Source organism: Oenanthe melanoleuca, chromosome 6 (assembly GCF_029582105.1).
Source record: "Oenanthe melanoleuca isolate GR-GAL-2019-014 chromosome 6, OMel1.0, whole genome shotgun sequence".
Lineage (NCBI taxonomy): Eukaryota > Metazoa > Chordata > Aves > Passeriformes > Muscicapidae > Oenanthe > Oenanthe melanoleuca.
The window spans coordinates 25,183,251-25,207,628 of record NC_079340.1 but is presented as its reverse complement, the minus strand read 5'-3'; the positions used below and the strand labels follow the sequence as shown (position 1 = coordinate 25,207,628).

Genomic DNA, 24,378 nt, shown 5'->3' with positions numbered 1-24,378 from the left:
CCTCCCTCCAGGTACCCTGTAGTGTTTGTTCTTTAATGACAGCAGTGTCATGGCTCTAAGGGTAGCCAGATGCACTTTGCATTGCTAATCTTGGTTGACATTAGACTAGAATGAGCTTCAACGTGTTTACAGCACAACCATGCAGGCTCTGGGGATAAACAGCATTGATTTTTTTGAGGGTTCTTCCTGGATTAGATAAGGGGTTTTTGTGATGTAGCCCCCAGTTTTTGTGTGACTGACAGGTGTGGTGAGAAGCTGTGAAAGGACTGATGAGGGCCAGGTTGAAGGCCATCAGAGCTGCAAGACAATCCCCAGGGAAATAACTTGCTCTCACTATGCTGTGGTCTGTGCTTTGTGTGGCACACACAGGTGTTCCCCATGTAATTTTAGCTTGTGCAAAACATGGGCTCATCTTTGCACAGTGGGGGTTGCTGCATGGAACAGAACAGGTGGGTGTGCAGGAATTCGGACTGACAGATGAATGAACTCTTTCCCTCTTTGCCTCTTTCCCTGATACTCCCTTTTAAAGCCCTTCTGCCTCATTGTAAACTCTCAAAACACTCACTGGATTTGTCTGTGAATGGGATAGCATGAGGTGTATGCTGGCAAAGTCTTTGCTTATTTGGGTCAACTTTTACCATATCTAAAACTCATACACTTTTTTTCCTTTTGTATTTTTTAGAAATTGTTTTCATCCATTTCATTGTTCTGTGATGTTAACCCCTGCTAAGAATGTGAAGTTGCTTGTCTTCAGAGGCAAAGTATCCTGTAGTCTGCTGTGTTGGTCGAGAGAAATGGAAAAGAAATCACTGCTCTCATTTGTACTTAAGTACATCATTTGGGATGTGCTTAAGTGATATGATCCATGATGGGAGGATGGGTCATTGGACCCTGGGAGATGATGTCCCACCTTTAAGCTGGAAAGTGTAGGAGAGAAGAGTCATAGCAGTCAAGAGGCTGAATAGGCTCTAGGGAGTGTTGAAATCAGGAATCCTCAGGTCTGGCATCACTCTGCCTTCATGTTCTGTCCTGCTGCTCTGAGGCAGGCAGTGAGGAAGCAAACACTTGATTCTGTTCCCTCCACAACTGTCTGTTCCCTCACTCTGTCTGCTGTTGCCTTTGCCATCATTTTAAAGGGGCTCAATGATGATGATGTGCTGTATGGGGCTGAGGGATCCACCCCATCAGCTGGAGATGTGGGGCAGTCATCCTTTCCCAGGGTGGATATCCTGACCTCCCTTCTCCCCACAGCTGCTGAACATGTCACAGCCCTCTGGGGTTGGACAAGAAAAAGCACAGGAAACTAACTGGGTCAGAGAGGAGGGCATGCATGGTCTCCATAGGCCCTCCTTTCTGCCAGCTTTCACTGTGTTTGGATAGAATGGAGGATTTCTCTGGAATATGAATATAGCAGGAATCCTTCCTGGCAATTGGGAGCAAAAGCCACTCAACAAGATCCTCTTTTGGGCCATGAGATTTGCTGACCCAAGGTTCAGTTTCAAATTGTTAGTGGTGAATGGTTGGTTGGCTTCTCTCAGGAGGGGAGAGACATGGCTGTTGTGGAAGGGGCTTGATCATGGTGTGATTTGGAGCAGAAATAAAGAGTTGGTCCCAGGTGCTGTAATTTGTGCTGCTTGCTTGCTCACTCCTGTGCTTTGAACCTTCTGTCTTCTTAAGAAGAGTGAGGAGTAACAGATTTGGAGGGCGTATTTTTTAACAATCAGGTGGTTCTATCACAGTAGGGACTAAAAGCACCTGAGAATTGGGCTGAGATTTCTTAGCTCAGTTCCTAAGATGTTTCTTTTGCTCTTGCACAGCTGGGGGGAAAGAAACAGGCTTGGATTTCAGACCATTTGTAAGGTACAAATCCAGGGGTTTTGCAGCTAAAACGTCAGTGCTGTCAGCCTGGATTAAGCTGATTTGCTGATTTGCACTAGTTCATTAACAGGCCTACTCAGCAGTTCTGACCTACAAACTTGCCAGAATGGAATCCCATAAAAAAGTCATGTGGCCATGTGAAGGTTCAGTTGTTCTTTTAATTTTAGCAGTTCCTGTTAATATCAGGTGCCTATGCATTTTCAGGCTCTTCTACAACATTCTGAAAAGATGTGTCCAGAAACACAGGTTATGACAGATTTAGGATGAAGGTAGACTAATAGCCTTTGATTCCCTCTCATCCATCAAAACATGGTCTGGTGGTTTTTGCTGTAGTCTCATTTTGAGTAGGCAAGGAAGAAGTGAAAGGATCAGTATCTATTTATGAAAGGTCCCAAGGGTTAAATTTTTTACAGTCTTGCCACCTTGATGATTTTCTTTCAATGTCACTATCGCAGGGAAAGAAAGTCTTAAAGGAATTCTTATAAATGCCAGTGAGGGGACTTCACTGGAGATAGTGAATTTTACAGAATTTGTATGCTGATTACCCCAAGATCAAGGGGTGCTTCTGGTTTCCCTTCCCTTCACATTGCAGCTTCAAAGGCATGATTTGTTTGTTGCCCAAAGGGGAGGCTGAGTGTGAAATAAATGTCTGCAAACTCTGAAGCACTTCAGTGTTTACAGATGTTTGTGGGAGAAAAGTGCTGCAGCTTAAAAAATCCACCAGTTGAACATAAATACAGTATAATCACAGTGGAGTAGAGCCCAGGAATTTTTAACTCATTTTGTTCTCTCTGTGGTGTCCTTTAGGAGAAAAAGCTTATCAAAGTATTTGTCATCAGCTGATTGTTTTTTTCCCCTGCTGCTATAAATAATTGCTGCCTCTTTTGTTTTCTAGAGCGAGTACATTGCACCCTGTGATTGCAGAAGGGCGTTCATCTCTGGATTTGATGGCTCTGCAGGTACCTCTCCAGAACTTGGGTTCTTGCATAATTCTCCTCTAAAGAAATAGCTCCTTTCATGGCATAGAGGCAGGATGGAAAAGAAAATCTATCCAGCTTGTTTGGACTGTTTTATTCCCATTTCAGCATCTGCAGAATTATGTCTTGGCTACCCACTGGAATTATGTAATATCAGTGAAATAACAAGTTTTCAGAAAATGTTTGACCCCTAAATGAACCTCTCATAAAATAAAATCCTGTTAACTCTTTAATGTGGTGCCTGTAACCTGCGGTCATTTCTTTTGATGTGCAGCCAGTATGAATAGATTTTTACGTTGCCCGTTTGGGCTGGGTGAATAGTGGATGGACTTTAGCTGGCCTTTCTGTTTAAACAGAGCCAGGGCCAGAAACTCTGCATTTGGAAACTGAGCACTGTGGAAAAGTTTGCTTATCTTGCCGAGACAGGATGTTTTCTTGGCTGTAGGATAGGTCTGTGTTTCAAGAGACCTAGTTTTTACCCTAGCTGTACCCTAAGCTGTGCAAATTACTCTGCTCTGTGGTTGTTGGAAAGTCACTTTAGTCTGCTGAAGATTTTTTCCCCTCTAATTATATATCAGTTTAATAAATACTGGGATCTGTGTTTGGAGGGTCTATTCATCAGTTCCTATGAGCTCTGGGACTTCATTTGGAAGGTGATAAATCCAGTGCTGTGGGCTGCTGTTAATGGCTAACATGAATCCTGTATTAATTTTGCCCCTTCTGCACGAACTCTTCATAACCTTCCTCTCTAATTTGTGCCCTTGTTATATACTTTGAAGGTCTGTTCTCAGCCTAATGTGCAGCAAAACAGTGAGGTTTTACACAGGAGCTCACCTTGTGTTTCTTGCTTCATCTTTTCAGGCTGAAGGAACTTAAAATGGGGTTTGTGCTGGGGGAATTCAATAGAAGACAATGAGTTAATAATTGAAAACTGTGCTCTGCTAATCTGAGCATCAGTTTTTTGTGACAGAGTATGGTCAAGATGCAGACTCCAAAGACTTGGATTCAGTTTCAGTTTGTGACGTGGTTTGTTTTGTTTTATATTGTCAAGGGCAAGGCAGCTTGAGTGCCTTGCTGGGATGTCAGTGCCCCTCAGCTGTCTGCTTGCATCCCTCCATCTGGAATCAGTGGAATGGGACAGACAATGAAACCAGCAGAAGTTTATGTTCGTGTTTCCTGTTCAGCCATCTCTGCTAGAGCCATAGCATTTGGGAAAGGGGTGCAGCTGACAGCTGGGAGTGATACCCATGTCTGCAGGCCTGGTATCATTTCTGTTTTGTGGGTGGCCCAGGCTTCCTCCCCAAAAGAGGATGGGATGGAGTTCAGGGATTTACAGTATATGTTACTGTGTCAACAGCCAAGTGTAGACCACAGTCTCTATAACAGGAGATTTGGAAAGCCCCACTTACCCAGTTCCACTGGCCGAGATTTGCTTAAGTTGAGTTCATCTGAGCCTATTCATTAAGGTGCATCCTAGTGCATACTGTCTCCAATAGGATTTGGAAGGTCACAGTGCAGGGGAAACAGTAAATATCTCCACTGAAACAGGAATAACTTTTGAACAGTGGTCAGAGGTGCCTTTTAGGGAATTAGAGTGAATTTCAGACAGTGTCCCTGCTGTCTATGTCTCTGCATGGTGGCTGCCTACCCCGAATCACCTTTCTGCCTCCCTGCCTAGGTACCGCCATCGTCACCGAGCAGCACGCAGCCATGTGGACTGATGGGCGCTACTTCCTGCAAGCTGCACACCAAATGGATAGCAACTGGACCCTCATGAAAATGGGTATGCAGGAGCCTGGGACACTGCTCCACTCATAATGGAGAATAGTCACCTCACAGAAGTACAGCTTGAGCTGTAGAAATATCTCATCATGCCGAGGTTTAGGGATGTGTTGGATACACGGCTTCTGCTTTAGTGTCCTGTGACAACTCTTGCCTGTGGGTCTAGACATTCATTAGTAGACATATCTGATGCATTAGCTTGGACTTTTTGCATAGTGTGGGAATGTTTCAATGTGACTGCTTCTTTGAACTTCTTTTTTTTTCAATCCTTGAAGGTCTGAAAGATACACCTACTCAGGAGGATTGGCTAGTGAGTGTCCTCCCAGAAGGCTCAAAGGTGGGAGTGGACCCTTTCATTATTCCAGCAGGTTGGTTTTGCTTTATATTTATAACTTTGGGTTGGGCAGTTGAATTTTGCTTCTCTGGGTGAGCTGTTGTGTGATGGTGTGCAGCTAACCATGTTTCAGATGTAGTGGTGGTTAAACTGTTGTGCAAAACAGGTTGGATCTTGGTTTAGCCATGTGTCACAAGAGTTACCCAGCAGTGCATTGACTCCAAAGCACAAGAGATGAGAACTGCTTTCTAAGCTTGGAGTGGTTTTACCTGAAAAGCAGAATCCTGATCACCTATTTTTGTCTGTGCTTTGTCTTGTCATGGGCACTTGAGTACAAAGGTGCTGAATGCCTTGGTCAGCATGTGAGCAAGAACACACAGGCACAATTCATGTTGTTACTCCTGCATGGTGGTCTTGGCATCTCTGCAGCTTTCCCTGTAGGAAGCACAGGGAGAGGTATCATTTATATCAGAGTATCCATCTATTCATGCTTCAAAACATGAGACACAATGCAAAGGTCACCAGAGACAGGGGGAGATATTTGCTTGTTCAGATGGATTAAGGACCTATCTTATGGCTGTGTGGAAGAGCCTCTCATCTTGTCTAGCTTAGATCTAGCATGGTTCTGCACTGGGGGAGGGGATACCCTTAGGGCAGCTTCTGCTGTGGCTTCTTCCAGAGACTTCTGTCTCCCAGCTGGAGCAGTTCTTCAGCTTAAGCATGAGACTTCAGGACTGTGAGGTTCTGTACCTGCCACTGGCTACTGTGGCATGTTTGTGGAACTGTAACCACAGTAGATTTTGCTGTCCTTTTCAAGGGAGTAGGAAGAAGGGGAGGCTGGAAGGAAAGGAGAAGACTCTGATTGAGTTTGACCTTTGTGAATAGAGCTTTTGAACATATGTGTGTTCCTTAAAGCCACCACTCCTGACTTTCTTCCCTTTGGCAGACCAGTGGAAGAGAATGTCCAAAGCCTTGAGAAGTGCTGGCCATGACCTTGTGCCTGTCAAAGAAAACCTGATCGATACAATCTGGACAGATTGTCCTCAGCGTCCCTGCAAGCCTCTCATCACGCTTGACCTGAGTTACACAGGTGAGAAGCTTAACTCCCAATGGGTTGTTCCTATTGCCCTATATCCCCTTTTTGCTTTTCTCTTACAAAGGGAGGAGAAAAACAGTACTGCAGCAGAGTGTGGTCACTGTGAAAAGGTCAAGAAGGTGATCAGACCTTAGCTAATGACCCCTCTTCAACATAACCCAAATGCTTCAAATTACCATTTTCTAGAAGTTGAAATTCATGGGCATCTAGAGGGCAGCTCATTTGAGATAATTAATATCAGTTATTAGAAAGGAGTGAGGAGAACAAGCACAATATGTTAGTCTGTGTTTACATCATCATCCCCAGCAAAGTTAGGGACTGTAGCTGTTCCTATTGTGTTTTGCAGGGGTCAGCTGGAGAGACAAAATTGTAGCCCTCCGTTCAAAAATGGCTGAGAGGAAAGTCATGTGGTTTGTGGTAACGGCCTTGGATGAAGTGGCATGTAAGTCTTTGCATCTCCTTTCTCACTTCTTTCTACAAAATAAATGTTCTTCCTGCCTTGGAAAGGAAGAACCATGCCAGGGTGAGAGGCCCTTATGATAGCATGTTTGTTAGACATCAATTAGCTTCTTATCAAGTGCAGTGGTGGTAATGGGTCACAAACAGCAAAGCCTGTATTTCTGCACAGTGCCTTGTTACAGCAGTGCAGCTCCTGAGTACATTTTTGGCCCAGGAAATGCAGCAAATCACCACTTTTGAAAAACAACCCAGGCAAAGGGACAGGAAGGTCGCATATAAAGCCTAAGGCAGCATTATGGAAAAAAAAAAAAAGACCTGTGAGATTTTCTAGCTGTAAAATACCCTGATGCTGCCTCACCCATTGGAAAGATGGAGACTGTTTTCTGCTGTGGAGTCTGGGCTATAAACAAAGCAGTGCAACATGTGGCTTTGTATACATAAGGCAAGGGTGGGGTACACTGCATTCATAGTAATCTTCCTAATTGTCACAACTCTTAAGTCAGTCTCTACCTCTCCAGTGTTCAGCCAATGCTTTGGTTAAAACAAGTATGTCAGGGCTCAACTTGTTTTTCCAGATCATTTCAACCCAGGGTCTCACTAGAGTCCCCTCTGTGTTTGGGGCCCCAGGATGGCTGGGTCTCCACACCCTGGCTCCCAGCCCAGTGTGTAGGAAGGAAGAATGGCCAGAAACAGCAGTGGTTTCCCCAGGACTGCTGTTTCTTGTACTGTGTGTCCTTTTTACAGAAATCACCAGTGCACACACTGGTGTAGGGAGAATGTAACACTGGCAGGATATGAGTGCTGCTCATCCTGTGCCCCATGTCTGATTTGGAAAGGTAGAAATGGAAGTGGTGTTTTCCTCACTCCAGCACTGCCAGCACAATGTACCTGGCACTGGGTGAAGCCAACGTGATGAGGTCTGTGGGCTGTTCTGGATCTGGGACAGTGAGCAAAGAGCTTTTTTTGTGAAAGAAGTACTTCTGAGAGTGGTGAATATGACTCCTCCCTGGGGAGGCCTGCATGAGCAGAGATTGTGTGTCTCACCTTTTCAGGCGCATCTCCAATTAAATTAATGATAAATTGATGCCCTGAGGTGGTTTCAGATTAAATGTCTCCAGCAAAGCGAAGCTTGGTTATGAATCAAGAGTGTTAAGATGAACCAGAGAAGGTCATGAGAGAAGCTCATTTTCAGGTGCCTGGTTGATTACTTATCCTAAAGGGAGAAGAGAGAAGTTGTTTTAATTTTATCTAATTCAATTCACTGTATTAAACTCCAGACAAGTTTCTGGGGACAGAAAAAGAGCCACAAAGGAGATTGTTGCCTTCTTACTGTATTGGGAGTTGGCTGAGTGAGGAAGTTTGTACCCATGCAGTAAAAAGTTCTTTGTGGCTCTTTCCTGCATTCAAGTGACCTACTGCTTCCCTGGGGAGAATTAAGCTCTATTTTTACTTTCATGGCAGAATTTGCACAGTTCGATGAATACAGTGCTGGGTTGTAATTTAGGACATCTTGGTTCTTTTCCCAGCTGTCCTGCTGGCTGGCCTTATTGGCTTGAGTAACTCATTTCAGCTAATTGGATACCCTGGAGTTTTTATTTGACCCTAAAATCAGGATTTTAGAGATGCTAAAGATCTACTTCCCCTCTTGATTTTGTGTGGAGTTGTGTAGGATAAAATCTTAGTGAAAAATAGTGAAGACTATACAGTCTGAATCTGAGATATTGAAGGGGCCTGAATGAGAGGCCTTTTTGGGGTATTGTAGTCTTGCCTATTGTGTGTTCCTCTTACCTCAAATGTCAAAACGATTGGAATGAAATGATAATTTATAACTTTGAAGTTTTCTGGCCATTAAGAAGCTTTTGTTGCATTTCATGAACCAGAAAGGACAGACCCTACTTTTTGTACACGTGTCCTTGTTTTTCTTTGCCTGTACCTGCTTTTTTCCAAGGCAGCCCTCCTTTAGAAGTAAAACACCAGTTTAAACACCCAGGAGTGTTTCTACTGTGGTTCTGGTGCCATCTCCTGGCATAAACTTAGGATTGCCAGGAATGCAGCAGGCTGTGGGACAGCTGGGTGGGAGCTGGATATCTCAGTGCTTGCCTGTGTTTTGGTGAGATTATTTTTGGCTTTCTCTAATGTTGCAGAAGATGATCCAGGACGTGATTCTTCTTGGTGTTCTTATTTTTCAGGGCTTTTCAACCTTCGAGGCTTTGATGTTGAGTACAATCCTGTGTTTTTTGCCTACGCTGTCATAGGAATGAACACAATCAGGTGCTTGTATTCCCTTCCTCTGTTCCCCAAGATTCTAAGGGAGAATTGATCTAGCAAAGTATGTGTCTTTTCAAAAACGCCTATGCTTGGGTACTTTAGTGTCCTTTCTGAGTCTTTTGTCTCCAACATTAGTCACTCTCCTCCCCTGATCAGAGCGAGAGAGGCAGCCAAGAGCTCTGCTGCACTCCTCAGCACCTTGGCTGGCTTGCTGGGTGACCTTGGGCAGGATGGCTGAGCCCTCAGTCTGTCACCCTGAGATAATGTGTAGGGCCCTTGGAGCTCTGGGTGAAATGTGGGTAAGAGCCAAGGCTGGCCTGGACATTACAAACTCTAGGGAAAAGTCTAATTGCGGGGTCACTTCAAAACTGCAGGGACTGTGCAGGAAAGTTTCAGGGTTAGCTTATAACTAAAGGCTTCTTTCCTGGGACTGCCCCATCTATTGAGCCTCAGTAAGCACAGTTCTTTTGGAGGCATCTAAGCTGCTGCCTAAATCTGTCTAAGGTAAAACCTGGCTGGGTGAGTGAGTGCAGGTTGTGTGTGAAGATTGAGCTGAACTTTTCAACTCAGTGAAAGGAGAGTAATGTGATACTTAGAACTAGAGTAGCTTTTCTATTTCCAGATGTTGCTGTTAAAAGTTAGAGAGTGGCTGTGATTTGCAAATAGAAATGCTATCAGCTCTCTCCTCTCAGTGGGATGGCACATCTTAATTTCAAGTTGGAATTTAAACTGTGTGAAAGCTGGTGGTTAAAATGACAAAGAGCAAAGTAGAGTGTATAATTCATGATCTCCTTTCTCCCTGAGAGGTTGTCAGAATAGTTTTTCCTTCCCTCCTTTACTCCTGTCAGATGTGGTCTCACCTATTTGATCTCTCCACTTTGTTTCTCAGGCTCTTCATTGATGGTGACCGGATGATGGACCCAGCTGTGAGGGAGCACTTACAGCTTGACTCCACCCTGGAGCCCGAGTTCAAAATCCAGGTGATGCCCTATGGATCTATCCTGTTGGAGCTGCAGGCTGTTGGTGCAGGCCTCTCACCCAAGGAGAAAGTGTGGCTCAGTGACAAAGCCAGCTATGCTCTGACTGAGGCCATTCCCAAGGTCAGTGGCCCTACCAAGGGAAAATGCTTTTCTCTACTCTGCTCATCGTGGTTAGGAAGGGTGTTAATGAGGACAGCTGGCCTCAGTTTCCCCTCTGCAAAGCCCAGTGCAGACTGGAGCTTGTGCAGAAGGGATCCAGCCCTGCTGAGGTATCAAGGGCTTGTTAATCCTGGGGTTGCTCCTGCTGGAGCTGCCCTTTCAACTCGCTAAGCCGATTTATCCAAAGAATTGTCAGCTTAAGATAAAACAAGTACAGTGAGAGAGGGGAGGGAAGAGGCAGCAGGGTGAACTCCGGTCATTCTGCCCACGAGTGGAGCATCAGCCTCATGTGGACAAGTAGCAAGAACTGGAAACTTGAAGAAATTGAAGCAGGAAAGTTGAGCAGGACTTCTGGGAGCGTGCATTTGGCTTGATCTGAGTGTCTGAGGGTGATTACCCTTATTTAGCTCAGTGGCTTGAGGATATCAGGCAGTATGTGATGTCTTTTACTGAAGGCAGGAGGGAGAAGATGACAGAGCTGCTGTAGCAGGGAACCTTGTGAGGACACAGATAACCTGCAGGCACTAGCTGTCCATGCATCTGCCGAGGGACAGTTGTAGCATCAGAATAATTTCTGTACAGCCACACTTGCTGTATCTTGCTGTCCTTCTGAACTTGGCTGTCTGAGATTGCCACTGTCCACCTAATATTCTAATAGCCATAAAAGATACTTGGGGAAGGACACAGCAACTGTGGACACATAAGCTAGTTTCCATGCATCTTGTATACATCTCTTGTTTGCTAGGGATCACATTCTCTGGAACACTATCTAGTTTACAGTGATGTCTAATAACTAAGAGATGCTGTGAGTAAGTATGAAGGTTGTTGTCCCTGTCCAGGGTTAAATCTTCAGACACCATCAGTCTATTCCTAGGCCTCCTAATACAGAATATTGACAGCATAATGTCTGTGGAGCATTCAGGATAAATTGTTCTTTTGACTTCAGAGTAGAAAGCCCTTGCTGGAGTTGTAGTCAGTGATCTATCCCCAATTTGGTTAAGCTGCTGTAGCTGATTTTTGTAGAATATCCATTTGGAGAAATACAGAAGATCAGACCTAGAGAAAGGAATATAATGAGTTGGAGTGACATTATTTACCCTGTGAGCACTGGAAGTTTTGGCTGATACTGAGTCATTGCAGAGCTGCACGCCCTCTGCGTGCAATAGGGAGAGTCCCTGCCTCGAGGAGCTCTGTGCAATAGAAAGCAGGCAAAGAGGACTGAAATGTCTTGATTAAAAGCCACTTAGAGAGTCACTGAAAGAGCCAGAGCTTTTCTGGTTCCTCCCTGGCTCTCCACCACTTGAAAGCACTCCAGGCCAGTTGCTCAGCTGGTGTGAAGAACACCATTGCTGGAAGTCCATCTACTGTCTGTGTCCATCAGAGCCAAATAATGATACTGGCAAAAATCCATTCCATTATTAAACACAGATCTGCAAATCCTTTATAGATTTGTTTACAGCTGCATGTAAATATACTTTTCACAGAAGATTAATAGTACTTACCAGTATCTATAAAGAGCAAGCCAACCTAAGAATCTGACTATTTATCCTAACTAATAAAAGTACTTTTCTGACTTTCTTGTGTCTTCTTCTGTAATTTAGTTTCTGGTTTATGTAGTGTAATTGTTTTGCTGTTTTTAAGAATTTAGAAATTGTAAGCCTGTAGGATTTATGTGAATTTAGTCTTTGCAGAGGATCTACTGGGCCTTTCCTTGAATTTGAATGATATTTATTTGTATACTGATGCATTTAAAGTAGGAAACAATGTGTTGCTTGGGCTGTGCTTCTGTAGGTGCTTATCCCATGTCCTGATATATAATGGGTAGAGCAGAGAACTGGTCAAAAGACTTGGTTCTTCTTCCTTCTTCTGATGCCAGGTGTGATGAGATTTAGGCAAGTCACTTCAGCTGGTGAATTTCTGAAGATGTGCTGAAACCAGCTGAGCATTCCTGCTAATCTAAGGACAGCTGGTGTTTGAGGAAGTGTGCAGTAGTAAGGGATCAATTACTAGTTCTTAATTCAGGGTCACCCCATCCAAGCACAGGAAAGCTTTGTCTCAAACCACTGATATAATCTCCTTTCAGAACTGGCAGCATGTAAATCTGAGCTTTCCAAAGTCCTTTCATGTTTCCTCAGACCCTGATGTGTTTGTCAGAGCTGCTGACCATTAACAGTGGTGGTGTTCAGTGCTTGGTACCTGGGCTGGGTGCCCTTTGCTCTCTGCTACTTGAGGGTGACTGTCAGATAACAAATCAAGGTGGCTTTTAGGTCTGTTTCCACAGCATAAGTTCTACCATAGCTTCAGGGATTAGTGTTTCTCACTGGCCTCTTCAGTGTCCATCAGCAACAGGAATCTATGGCTCAGACATTGATACAGATATGTGGTATTTAGGATATCCAGGTCTTCACCCTGCTTCATGGCAAGCTGTTGTTTATTTCTTTGGATTTCCCTATTGCTGTTCTTCCTTTGGTCAGGGACTGTTTCTCCTCTCTGTTCCCCAGTACACTTAGCTGACTGTTGACAACCAGCATCTCACAGTGCTGAAGGTTGAGAGAGGCTGCCAAAGTACAAATTGTGGCCAGGCTGAGTTATTAAATCTGTAGGATTATGTAGTCTGACTAATCCACAAGTAATCCCTGTCCTTCTGCTGCAGGCTTACCGATACCTCACCCCATATACCCCCATCTGCATTGCAAAAGCTGTGAAGAACACAGCAGAAACAGAAGGCATGAGAAGAGCACATGTAAGTGAAGCCTTCAGTGTCTCCTTGCACATGGCAACAGGTTTGCTTTACCTTTGGGAAACAAATAACATTTTCCTTTCAGTTTTAATGTTTTGGATAAAAAGCAAATAAGATTTTGGATGGCAGGATAAAAAAGGTCTCCTGTAAGACATCTACTGCTGTTGAAGCAGGTTTTTTGCTTGTTTTGCATTCCCTTGAAGAACATTTGCAATAGTGTGAGGAAACAGCCTTGCTCTGTGGGAAGACTGTGCAGACTTGAGAAGTGTTGTTTGCAGTGTGGGCCCTTAAAGGGATGTTCTTTCCCCTTTGCTAGTTCTTGTTGTCTTTGTCAGTGGAGTCTTCAAACTGTTATCACTTGAATAAACACAACCTAAAGAACACAGAGAAATTCTTCAACACGTGGTGCAAAACGCAGGCCAAGATGTTCAGAAGCAGCCAGTGTCCTCAAAGCACTGTTTTAGTCTCATCATCATCACACTGGAAATGAGGCTGATCTCCCAGGAAGCTTCATATTTTCAAGCAAAGGATCTGCCTGTGAAACAGGTTCATGGTGGGGCTGAACTTTTCCCTTGTTTATCTCCTGTTAGTTTTCAAGCAGCAGTGCTCACAATAAGAGAAATGTGCCAGTTGAAGCAGGGCTGGCAGTTTTGGGCTGGTCCCATATTTTCTGCAGCTTCTTGGGAGCTTCCTATTTCAATGCTTTTCTCTCCCTATTAGTTAAGGGGAAATAAAAGTAGTTGTACTGAGAAGAGGCACTTTGTCACCTGCCACCTGAGGACAAAATTGTGCCTTGTTCTTGTACACATTTCCTGCTTCTTGCCCCTACACGCTGCAAGCATGTAGAAAAAAAAAAGAACAAAAATGGGGGTCATAAGGCAAGGAAGCCAGAAGCTATGTGACAGAGACTTTGTGGTGCCATGTGCCCAAAGGACATGTTCCTCTGTCACATCACCAGATGTGTTGTGCCTTCTGCAATCTGAGATACAAGATCTTGGCTGTTAAAGCAAAATAGTCTTGAAAGTGATGTGTAGGGTAAAGCTAGACTTCACACAGTAAGATATGTCCCAGCAGTAATTATTAACATTCATTTAACTCTCCAGATAAATTTCCAGTGTTTGTATTAATTACAGGGTGCAAAACCTGAAAATACCTCTTGGTTTTGTCTCTTGGTTTGTGTTTTTGGAACTTACAGGTTGAATTCTTTTGCATGAAAACCTGTTTATGCTGAGGTTTGATAAATCTTTATCCTTCTCAATTCCCTTTTCTTGTGCCTATTTTAACACAGATTAAAGATGCTGTTGCCCTGTGTGAGCTCTTTAACTGGCTGGAAAAGGAGGTATTGTATATTTTTTTTTAACTTGGAGGCTCTATTGCTGTGTAAAATTCTTCATTGGCATAAACTTTTTGTTAGTCTTTATAGTGCCTTTACTAAAAGTGGGGAAACAGTTGGGAGTTATCTGGTGGTTTGAGCTTTTTGGTGAAGATTTCAAACATGCTTTTATCCAAGGCTGAATTAATTTTTTTGAAAACATTCTCCCATTCATTTTACACAGACCAAAGCTCGAACAAGTGAGAAATAACCTAAGCAGGCATAGTGTAGTTTAATGCTGTCTTGTTCTCGTTTGGTGGTGTAAATCATGAAATAATATTCAGCTTCATACAATACTTTGGAATTATTCTCATGATAATCAGCCATGCCAGTATGAACAAATTTGGCATTTATGAATGGAAGGTGCAGTGAAAATAGGATAAAGAGAAATTACTTGTGTATTCACTGGAGTAGAAGTACACAGTGGATGTGCACAGTGCCAAGTGTTACACAGCAACTTACTAAGCCATGCCACGACATGTCTGAGTCTATTTTGGAGAAGGCTTGATGAGTTCCAGAAGGTGCCTTTTTACATGTCTGAGTACCTCAAGAAGTCAGCCTCAGGGGTTATGAAACCTAGCTCTTGGCCCTGCTTCGCCTGTTTTCCAATCCAGGGCAAGTTGTGTCACAGGTTTGAATTTATCAAATGCCTAAAATAAAATTTAACACACTTTTTTTTCCCTGCAACTGCTTCTATTCCTGATTTAAAAGAATAAAATTTCTAGCAGCATGGGCTGTTAAAGAGAACTGTTTAAGCTTAGAGTCACCTGACTGTGAAGAGATGTTGCCTTGTGAGATGTTGCCTCTGCACATCTCAGTGAAGTTAGTACTGCACTAACTGCTCCCTAGTCAGGGTTCAGTAATCCTGCTGTGACTGTCTCCACTTCCTTCTTCTCAGATGCCCTGCACAATATTGCTGGCTTTGTGTTTGTCATTACTGAGGAATGAGGACAGAAAATCTGGAAAGAAGCCACTTCCAGGGTTTCATAAGGCACAGACAAGACCCAGTGTTTAAGCATATAGTGTTTTCTTTGCTTGTTGCTGCACTGATTCAACCCATGTCCTTGTCCACCAGGTTCCAAAGGGAACAGTAACAGAAATACTTGCTGCAGACAAAGCAGAGGAGTTCCGCAGGTAAAAAGTAAATCTACTCTGAGGAGGTTTTCTGGCTGGCATTTTTTATCCATTGTATTTATTTTATTCTTTAGAAATACATCTCACTTGCAGATATATTTTACCTGAGGACAAATCTTTACTAATGGATTTCTTTGAAAACTTCAAAGAGTTGGGAAAAATTGGGTCTCTTGGGAGATACAAGTCCCAGCCCACTGGATCCTGTCCACTTTCCTTTTGAGATAGCAGTGAGGTGTACTGCAGGTTAGAACACTTAAATGCAAGACAGTTGCTTCCTTACCACAAAGAAATGTATGTAAAGTCAGATTTCTCCCTCTTCTGATGGAGAAGGAATACCATTTATTTTGGGAGTTACTCCCATGTGTACATCAGCAGGACCTCTAAAATGCTTTTGAGTAAATAAGTAATAAAGTAGAAATTGTTCAGCACATCTCTTCCTGGGTGATTTGGGTAGAGAATTTTCTTCTTCTAAGGAAAGAGTAGATCTGGAAAGCAGGTTTCCACATGGTTGGGAGAAGAGGGCTTCAAATTGTATGTTTCTTCTACCAAAATTTGCTTGTCCAGGTGGCTTTCAAGGCCAAGGGGAAGGTTGAGGTGGTGTGAAATTGAGGATGGGGCATTCCAGGTGCCCTAGGTGCTTGGTGTGCTCCTCTCACTTGTGCTGTAGTGATCACAATCTTTTCTTTCAGTCAGCAGAAAGACTTTGTTGAATTGAGTTTTGCTACCATATCAAGCACAGGTCCAAATGGAGCCATCATTCATTACAAGTAAGAGAAACAAATCTTCTCCTTTCAACCTTCAGCAAACAGTTGGAATGAGCTGTCTTGCCTCTTCATGGAGTCATAACAGAGTACTCCAGGGAGATGTTGCTTGCTATCTTTCTTTACTCCACACTTACTAAGTAAAGCTCTTTTCCCTGCTGGTAGCATTGCATGTATTATGATCTGCTCAGGGCCATAGAAAAGGGCTATTTCGGGGCTGGAAGTCTGGGAAGGAGGAGTATGAAGTGCCACAACTGTTCTGAAATACATCCAGAAACAGATGATTTTGCTGGAAGCAGCTAAGCTCTGTTCTGTAGTGCTATTTGCTGTATACAAATCCTCTCCTCAGTATGATCTGTGGCTCAGTGTGTGGGATTTCCATCACTGCCACAAGAAATCAGAGCTGACACATCCAGTCTTGCACTTAATATGGTTTCTGGACTGCAGATGTGGGCTGGACACCTTAAAACTGTGGAACAAAAACCTTTGTGTTTAACTGAACAGGCCAGTTCCTGAGACCAACAGAACGCTGTCAGTGAACGAGATCTACCTCCTGGACTCAGGAGCACAGTACAAGTGAGTGGATGAATGGTGCTGGACTGACTTGTTTGTTTTTCCCCATGACCCCTGGCAAGCAAGGCAATGTGGAGTTTTGAGTAGACAGCAGATCAGGGCTGCTGACAGGCCTTGCTGGGATCAGGGGCAAGATGTCAAGGTTCAGGTCCCATCTGAGTCCCAACCATCCCCCATGTGATGGGAGCTGTGCTTTAGCTGGTGGTTTTGGTATTAAGTTGCAGGAACAGGGAGCAGGCCTGACTGCCCTGGCTTAGCCTTGTGCTGCCTACTCAGCAGCCAGCTCATCTGGGTGAGGCACCTGCTCTGTCAGGATCTGCCCTGTGGGCAGATTTGACTGATATTGAGGTCAGAACAAGGTGGGGTGAAGAAGCAGGACAGCATTGCCCTGTGGTGCTCTCTGCCTTTTCAGAGGTCAAGGTTCCTCATCCCAGTGGCCACTTGGGTCTTGAGTATGTTTTTGGGAAGGCATCATGTCTGTAAACTCTCTCAATGCTGTTTTGACAGTGCCATTCAGTGGCCTCAGTTCCTTTACTGTGGAACTCTTGACTCCATGGAAAATGAAAGAAGTGATGTTTTTAACCAATGTAAATAGATGAGAAGTGGCCTGTTCAGGAAGATGCAGGACAAGCCTGGCTGCTCCTTTGAGATGAACTTTGTCTTTAGAGCTATGCCTTTTTGTTATGTCAGTCAGGAAGAGCTTTGAAAAAGAACCATACAGACATCCTTTGATAAGATTTTTACAAGGAGATCTTTTTTCCTCCCCTCTGATGGCCTAATTAACGATTTCCTTAGTGCTACTATGAAAAGCAGCCCTTTGGATACAATGTAAGCTGGACATCAATGGCACTTAGCACAGCATTGTGACAGGGATGCTTTGCTTGTCCCTGCTGAGAAGTTAAACCCTGAGTTCTTTGTGACCACGGCCTGTGTGTGCTGGGGAATAGCACAGGGACAGGAGAGAGCATTTCAAAGGAAACTCGTTATTTCAAGAGCCATTGTGTTTTTGAGAGCAGGCTCAAAATGCTGTTTGCAGAAGGAACTTAGACACAGTTTCTGATGTGTTGGATTAACCCCTATCCAAATGCAGGATGATTTGTAGAAATCTTAGCACAAGACATCCTGAGGATGAAAGGGATACTATCCCCCCTCAAGCTTCCCTTTTCTGATCTGGTAGCTGTCATTTTTGCAAAAGTGTGTGTTTTAAAGCTGTTAATGGATTGCCTTCCATACAAATAGTCTAAATTTGGCCTGTTCTCAATGGACAGGTACCTGTTGCTAAACCTCAAATTAGCATCGTTATTTTGAGCAGTTTAGATTCTAATTTGGGAGGAGCTTTGGGATGCTTACAGTTGAAAGACAACAGTTTGAATTGTAAATCATTATTGCTACATCTGGGGCACTGTGTTTGGGAATTTTTGAGATTAGGAGTGGTTACATCATCAGTCTTGTGTAGCACAGAGCAGATGACTTTATCCATTTATGAGCTTGGTTGGTTTGCTGCAGTGTAACTGGGTTTCCTGTGCATTTTCACTTTGATCTTTTCTTTTTTCCCCATCCCCTTGGCTCCTGCATCTTTGTTTGCCTCTGAAGAGATGGTACAACAGATGTGACCAGGACAATGCATTTTGGCACACCATCAGCCTATGAAAAGGTAAGTTGGCATCACAGTGTAGTTTGTGATCTGACCCTTATTGTTAGAGATATTTAAATTAATAATGTGCTCTATTGCTATGCAGTCAAAGTTCTCTATTGAGTTACCATTTATTTACCAGTATGTGGCAGCATTTGGATAAGGACTGAAAAGGAGACTGTTGTACTTCAGACTTCCAAAATATAAACTGTTTTAGAGAATTGACACCTCTCTGTCTTAAAATGCATGGCTCTCATCTGCAAAATGACATGTTTCCTCTGAGAAATAAGAAAATCAGCAGACTGAGGATAAACATTACTGGTTTGTCCAATAAGGGAACCAGGGGGTCTAATTTAGTGCAAAGCTCAGTGTCTGATACAAGGTTCCAGTCAGATTGTGCCTAGTGTACAACATAAAAAATCAGTCTCAGAGTTACCTGACAAGCTCTGTGTTGGAAATTTAGCCATTTAATTTTGTTTATTTTAAATTGCTTCTTTATCTTTCTATTAGTCTTGACTAAAACTAATTTCATTGTTGTAGTTGACTTAGTGACAAAAATATGCTGTAGGGTATGCCCAGGAAGTAAAAGTACAGCCACAAAGAAATCAGTCATGTAGATCAAGTGAATGCTGCTGCTAAACCTGCAGTCTGAGTTTGTGATAGTCTCTATAATTACTGGAGAGGGATCTTCAGGGTGTTTTAAACTCCTTCTGCTCATGGTTTGCTTTGGCATTGGTAGCCACAGGAAAGCATGACAAAGTTTTTCCATATCCTTTGCAGTTTGCTACAAGATGCATCCTTTCTTTCCCTTCTTGGGGAATACAAAGCTTTTCCTTTCCCTCTTTACTTATGGCACACATTTCTTTGACAGGAATGCTTCACATATGTCCTGAAGGGACACATAGCTGTGAGTGCTGCCATCTTCCCAAATGGAACCAAAGGTGGGTTGGTGAGCTGGAGTGTTTTTCTGAAAATCCATTAAGTGGTCAGAGAACGTTATGATTGACAGGTCTAGGCAGATCAGGCAGATGTTGATGTAACTGTCTATTTCCATCACAGCAGTTCAGATTCTGGATTACTGATGCCTTCTCTCTCAGCATCAACCAGTGCTGAAAATTTTTACTTGAGGGAGTCTGAAGGATGTTGGAAGTGTTCTGGCTGTGGGGTGATACTACGACTTTTATCAGTCAGTGGCACTCTAACACATGTGTTTGGAGGTTGTCTTTTTTCTTTACTAATGGCCCTATCAAAGTGAGAGGTCACCTTCCAGCTTCAGAAGGACTGGCTAATTCTCTTCCAATTACTGTGGAATCTCTTGTATCAGTGGGAAAATAATGGGAAAATTACACACAAAGGAGCTGTTTCTATTTTCTGCAGGAAGAGTTATGACATATCCAGCTCTGGTGAATTTGTTACAGTTGTTATCTTCCTGGTCACACCTTATACAAAACCAGCTCTTTTTAGAGATTTCCTCAGTCTGCATTCTTGGGTAGGCAAGTTAAAAGCAACAGTGTACAGTGCTATGAGAAACCCAACTGAAATTGGAGGGTATCTGAACTTGGATACATGGGCTTGGTGTTGTGCAGGCAACAGAAATTCTGTGCCCTCTGGCTGAAGCTGTGTGAGATGAGTGGCCTTCCAGGCAAGGAGCCTGGCTGATTAGTCCACCAAATACAATTGGCAGGTCTCCTATTTTTGATTCAGTAAGTGCAGGTCCTTTTAAGACAGGTACTGAATTCTCTGTGGGACTTTTAACCATTAGATTATTTCCTGAAAATGTCAGTAGAACAAGCAGCAGTGCAGTATTTCTGCTACAACCATCTCTTGAAGACCTGTGTAATGGAAGAGAGAAGGAGCCTTTAGCTGAGAAAGGGAATTGAATGTCAGAATTACCAAATCTGCCCTTCTAGCCATCCAATGACTTGATGAGGCTTTTTGAGGGGTGGTGGTAGGTTTTTTTTTTTGTTTGGGTTTTGTTTTTAGCATGTTTTCCAGGTTTGAACCTTCAGTGTGATTATCAGTGTCTCTGAGGGAGCCTGACTTGATTGACTTCTTTCTCTTTGTCTGTCTACAGGTCACCTTCTAGACTCCTTTGCCCGCTCTGCCTTGTGGGACTGTGGCTTGGATTACCTGCACGGGACAGGACATGGAGTTGGCTCTTTCCTAAATGTACATGAGGGTCCTTGTGGCATTAGCTACAAAACCTTTGCAGACGAGCCCTTGGAGGCTGGCATGATTGTCTCTGATGGTATTTAGCACTGGTGATTCTCTCTGGTCACTGGGGAGGGACCAAGCTCGTTAGGATGCAGAGGGAATAAATGTGACAGTGATGGAAAGGAAAGGTTGGATCAAAAGTTCTGGGCCTGCCTTCTCAGCTTGTTGTTTTAGCTTTTCACCTTGCATGAAGCACCTTTGCAGTTGGGTGCTGCAGGACTGCTTCCTGCTCTCTACTCAGAAGAGCTGTGCTGACCAGCTGGCTCTGGCATACTGTGGAAGAACTGGCTGCAGTACAAGGTGGACACCAAGCTTTCAGGAGCTAATCCTGTCTTTGCTATGGGCTATTTGAGGCAGCTGTTAAATCTTTGCATGCCTTTTTCTTCAGTAGTAAATTAACAGCCTGCTGGGGTTTGCTGAGAGATTTACATTCCTTCAGGGCTGCAAAGTCCTCTCAGGAAGCCAGGGGAACAGTCTCTAAAAGATGTTTTGAGGAAGGGGTTACCCACCCGCCTTTCATGAGGATATTAATATTTTCAGAGTTTCTGGCATTTGAGCACAAGTATTCTGTGCTCTCTCTTGAATTCCAAGGAGATTCTGAAGCTTGAGGGCTGTCTGTCTTGTTTCTTCTCTCTTTGAGAACTTCTGCTGTCACCTTGCTCGGGGCTTCTGTGCAGAATTAGTAGTGTCAGAAATTTGTTTGCCTCTGTGGCTGCCTGATGTCAAGATTGCTTAGTGACTTCAGTGGACTAAAGACATAGAGGGGAAGTTTGGCCATAGGGAATAAGTACTTGCAGAGTTCAGCAATGTGGCTTGGTTAATAACTGTCTGTTTCTGCAGAGCCTGGCTATTATGAGGATGGGTCCTTTGGGATCCGAATAGAAAACGTCATCCTCGTGATCCCTGCTGAAACCAAGGTGAATGATCTGCTCAAGATGCACCTTTCTCCATGGCTTGCTGGTTATAAAACTTAAAGTACTGGAATTTGAGTGGGACCATGCTGCAGACAGTTAAATCCTGCTCAAGATTCCTGGTCTCCAAAACCCCTTATTAATGAACACTGGTTCTAAGTCTCCCTTGATAATGGGAGCACAGAAAACAGTTTTGCTTCTGAAGAGTTTCCATTGGTTGAAATATGTGTGTGAGAATTGTTTTAAATTGTTTTATATCTGTCAGTTCAACCCCTTCAACAGTTGTTGCTGTTGAACTGGTTGATCTCAAGTTGTGGTTTTCTTCTCTGGTAGGGAGCCCTCAGTGGCAGTAGAAACAAAACTAGAGACAGGTTTTGACATTACAGTTGCTAGTCTGGCTGGGTTAGCTTTTAGAAATGCCAGACTGAAAATTATCTTATAGTCATCAAGCTGAAGTCCTGTACAATACTGACCTTTAGAAAGGGACCATTGAAAGAAGTAACTAAGGTTTATCTCAAAATTCTTTGCTTATCCTATAAGAAAAATGTTACTGTAATTGCTACCCTCTCATCTGAATGTTACCTTGGTTATTCTGTGGAGTTATTTCTAGAATTGTACAATCCATTTGTCTTTCTGCTACAGTACAATTTCAAGAACAGAGGGAGCCTGACCTTTGAACCCTTAACCCTGGTTCCAATCCAGACAAAAATGATTGATGTTAATTTGCTGACAGAAAAGGAGGTAAGTAAAACAGGTTTGCGTTGCCTTCTTTGCACCAGAACCAGCTTATTCTGTTCTGTTTGCAAGAACCACTGGCCTTTGTTCCATTTCATAGATCCAGAGACCAATCCTGAGGACTCTGACTTATTTTTAAGCTTGACCCACTTTGAAGTGAGGGGATGAACTAAGCAAGCTTTTCAGGCATCCTTCCTATCTATGTTTTTTGAGGAAGACAGTGAGGATCCCACCAATTATGTTGTTTTGGTAGTTCCCTTAATATAATGCTTTCTGCTATCATCTCTTTTGCTACTTCTGCCTTAGTTTGCTTCTGGCAAGTGTCTGTCTTACCATGCTGTTTCCCCAAGGACTAAAGTGATGACTGTCGTGTTGTCTGCATCTGTTTGTGACCACTCCCATTCAGGCACACCCATTGCTCAGTACACGTGAACTCTGAGCAGACTTCTCTGATACCTGCTCAGCAACATTTCTTTCCTGAACAACTTCATACTCTAAGCTTTCTGTTTAAGTCTCCCACTTCTCCATAGCATGTTTCATCCTGTTTTTCTATCATCCTCCTTATTTTACCTCAGCACATCCTCCTTTTTGGAATGATAACCCTGTTTTGCATTTCCATTTGCTGAATAGGGTTGTGAAGGGTACCAAGATCTGCCCTAGGGTTGCCTGTTCAGATCAATAGGGCAGCTTGTGCCTCAGGAGTGCATTGTCCAGTTACAATTTTGCAAAGCTATTTATTAAACTGTGCCAAGGTAGCAATTCAGACTTGCTGGAGGCAGTGATTTGCAGAGACTTGATTTGTCAGCTGAATTGACCCTTGTCTCCTCTGAAAACCCAGGATGAATTGCTTCAGTTCCTATCCTCATCAAATGTACAAGTCACTTCCATATAATAGAGATCTGTCTGCTCAGGACAGGATTTCAGCCCAGCCTAACAGCTCAGACCCAAAGAGCACAAGGGCCTACAGATGTTTTTGGCTGTACACAACTTGTCAGGTCACGAACTCTGTTCTGTGCCATGCTGAATGTGCTCCCCTCCCTCTCTGCAGTGTAACTGGGTGAACGAGTACCATCAGAGGTGCAGGGAGGTGGTTGGAGCAGAGCTGGAGCGGCAGGGCCGGCACGAAGCTCTTCGGTGGCTCCTGCGGGAGACGGAGCCTCTGGCCCGAGCTCAGTAGCACCACCAGAGCCTGAGGTGTGCAGGACACCAGGACAGCTCCCTGTTCTGATCATCTGCGTCTTCCTGCACCTTGGCACCACTGGGAGGACGTTCTTCAACGAGCATTTGGGAGTCAGGAAGGGATTTCATGTAGTGTTTCTTGCCCCACAGCACGTGTGGGTAATGTGGGGCTGAGGAGGGTTGTCTGAATAAGTGTTTTGGGGGGGGAGGCTTGAGCACAGAAAACAAAATAAGTAAGCACGATGCCTTTGAAACAGGGGTCTTATTTCAATAATGGTTCTAAGAGGCAATACTGGAATATTTTATACTGTCTGGTTTTTCACTGTGAAAACTCAGTATTTTTGCATACTTGGGTTCCAGTTGCTAAGATGTTACCCACACAGCAGGACTGATTACTGAATAAAAGATTCCAATCCGCTGTTTGCTCCATTTGTCTTCTCTTGAGTCACTGATGTGTTGGGTTTGGCAGCTTGGGAAAGGACAGGAACCTCATCTTTCCACCCTTATGTGTGCAACTAACTCTGACAGGGAACAAATATGTTTAGGACTGCCTGGTGCCAGGCGCTGGGCAGAGGTTATGGCGAGAGCTGGACCAGTCAGATCTGATTTGTGACAGGTCCTGGAAGGATATGGAGACACTCAGCAGAGATTTGTGTGTGCAGAACTCCCGGGCCAGTACTTCTGTCTATTGTTATGTCTTACTGAGTGCTTGTATAGCCCATGGCAGTGCAGGATGCGTGGGCAGTATCATGGAATTGCAGCTCTTCCTGGACACAAAGCAGCTAGTAAGTTAAATAAATAAATATGTCCGCAATGGACAGAGGACAGTGCGCGGCGGGGTCCGCGCGGGCGGGCCGCAGGGACACCTGGTGGCCGAGCGCGGTACTGCGGGCCGAGCGCTCCCTGCCGTGCGGGGTCGAACCCGCTTCAGTATCGGAGACTGAGGGGCGATCCGGGAACAGCGAATCACAGTCCTGACATTTCAAAGGAGCTTTCTGAGCAAATGGAAATGTTTGTGTACATGGCTTTCTTTCCCTCTTCTTCCCCCCGAATTTCTAAGGGAAACACTAATCTCTGTTAAATGGCATGAAATTAGTATTTCTCTCAAGTCCTGGAACTCAGAAGCACTATCATACAGTCAAATAAAAAAGCACTGGGAAGAGGAATAAAGTTCCTGGCATCCTAGCTGTTTT

General features: G+C 43.9%; 1 protein-coding gene across 1 annotated transcript in view; it reads left to right on the top strand.

The window, feature by feature from the left end:
• The window catches only part of XPNPEP1 (X-prolyl aminopeptidase 1), a 30,641-nt gene extending 7,038 nt beyond the window's left edge, over positions 1–23,603 (top strand). Inside the window, exons 3-20 of the mRNA XM_056494780.1 lie at positions 2,774–2,837; positions 4,534–4,638; positions 4,913–5,005; positions 5,918–6,061; positions 6,414–6,509; positions 8,716–8,797; positions 9,684–9,894; positions 12,587–12,676; positions 13,962–14,012; positions 15,121–15,179; positions 15,869–15,946; positions 16,445–16,516; positions 18,107–18,167; positions 19,018–19,087; positions 20,221–20,394; positions 21,201–21,277; positions 21,914–22,012; positions 23,055–23,603. Coding sequence (XP_056350755.1) covers positions 2,774–2,837; positions 4,534–4,638; positions 4,913–5,005; positions 5,918–6,061; positions 6,414–6,509; positions 8,716–8,797; positions 9,684–9,894; positions 12,587–12,676; positions 13,962–14,012; positions 15,121–15,179; positions 15,869–15,946; positions 16,445–16,516; positions 18,107–18,167; positions 19,018–19,087; positions 20,221–20,394; positions 21,201–21,277; positions 21,914–22,012; positions 23,055–23,183 — 1,755 coding nt within the window. The 3' untranslated portion in view covers positions 23,184–23,603. The remainder of the gene's footprint in view (positions 1–2,773; positions 2,838–4,533; positions 4,639–4,912; positions 5,006–5,917; positions 6,062–6,413; positions 6,510–8,715; positions 8,798–9,683; positions 9,895–12,586; positions 12,677–13,961; positions 14,013–15,120; positions 15,180–15,868; positions 15,947–16,444; positions 16,517–18,106; positions 18,168–19,017; positions 19,088–20,220; positions 20,395–21,200; positions 21,278–21,913; positions 22,013–23,054) is intronic.
• The last annotated feature ends 775 nt before the right edge of the window (positions 23,604–24,378 follow it).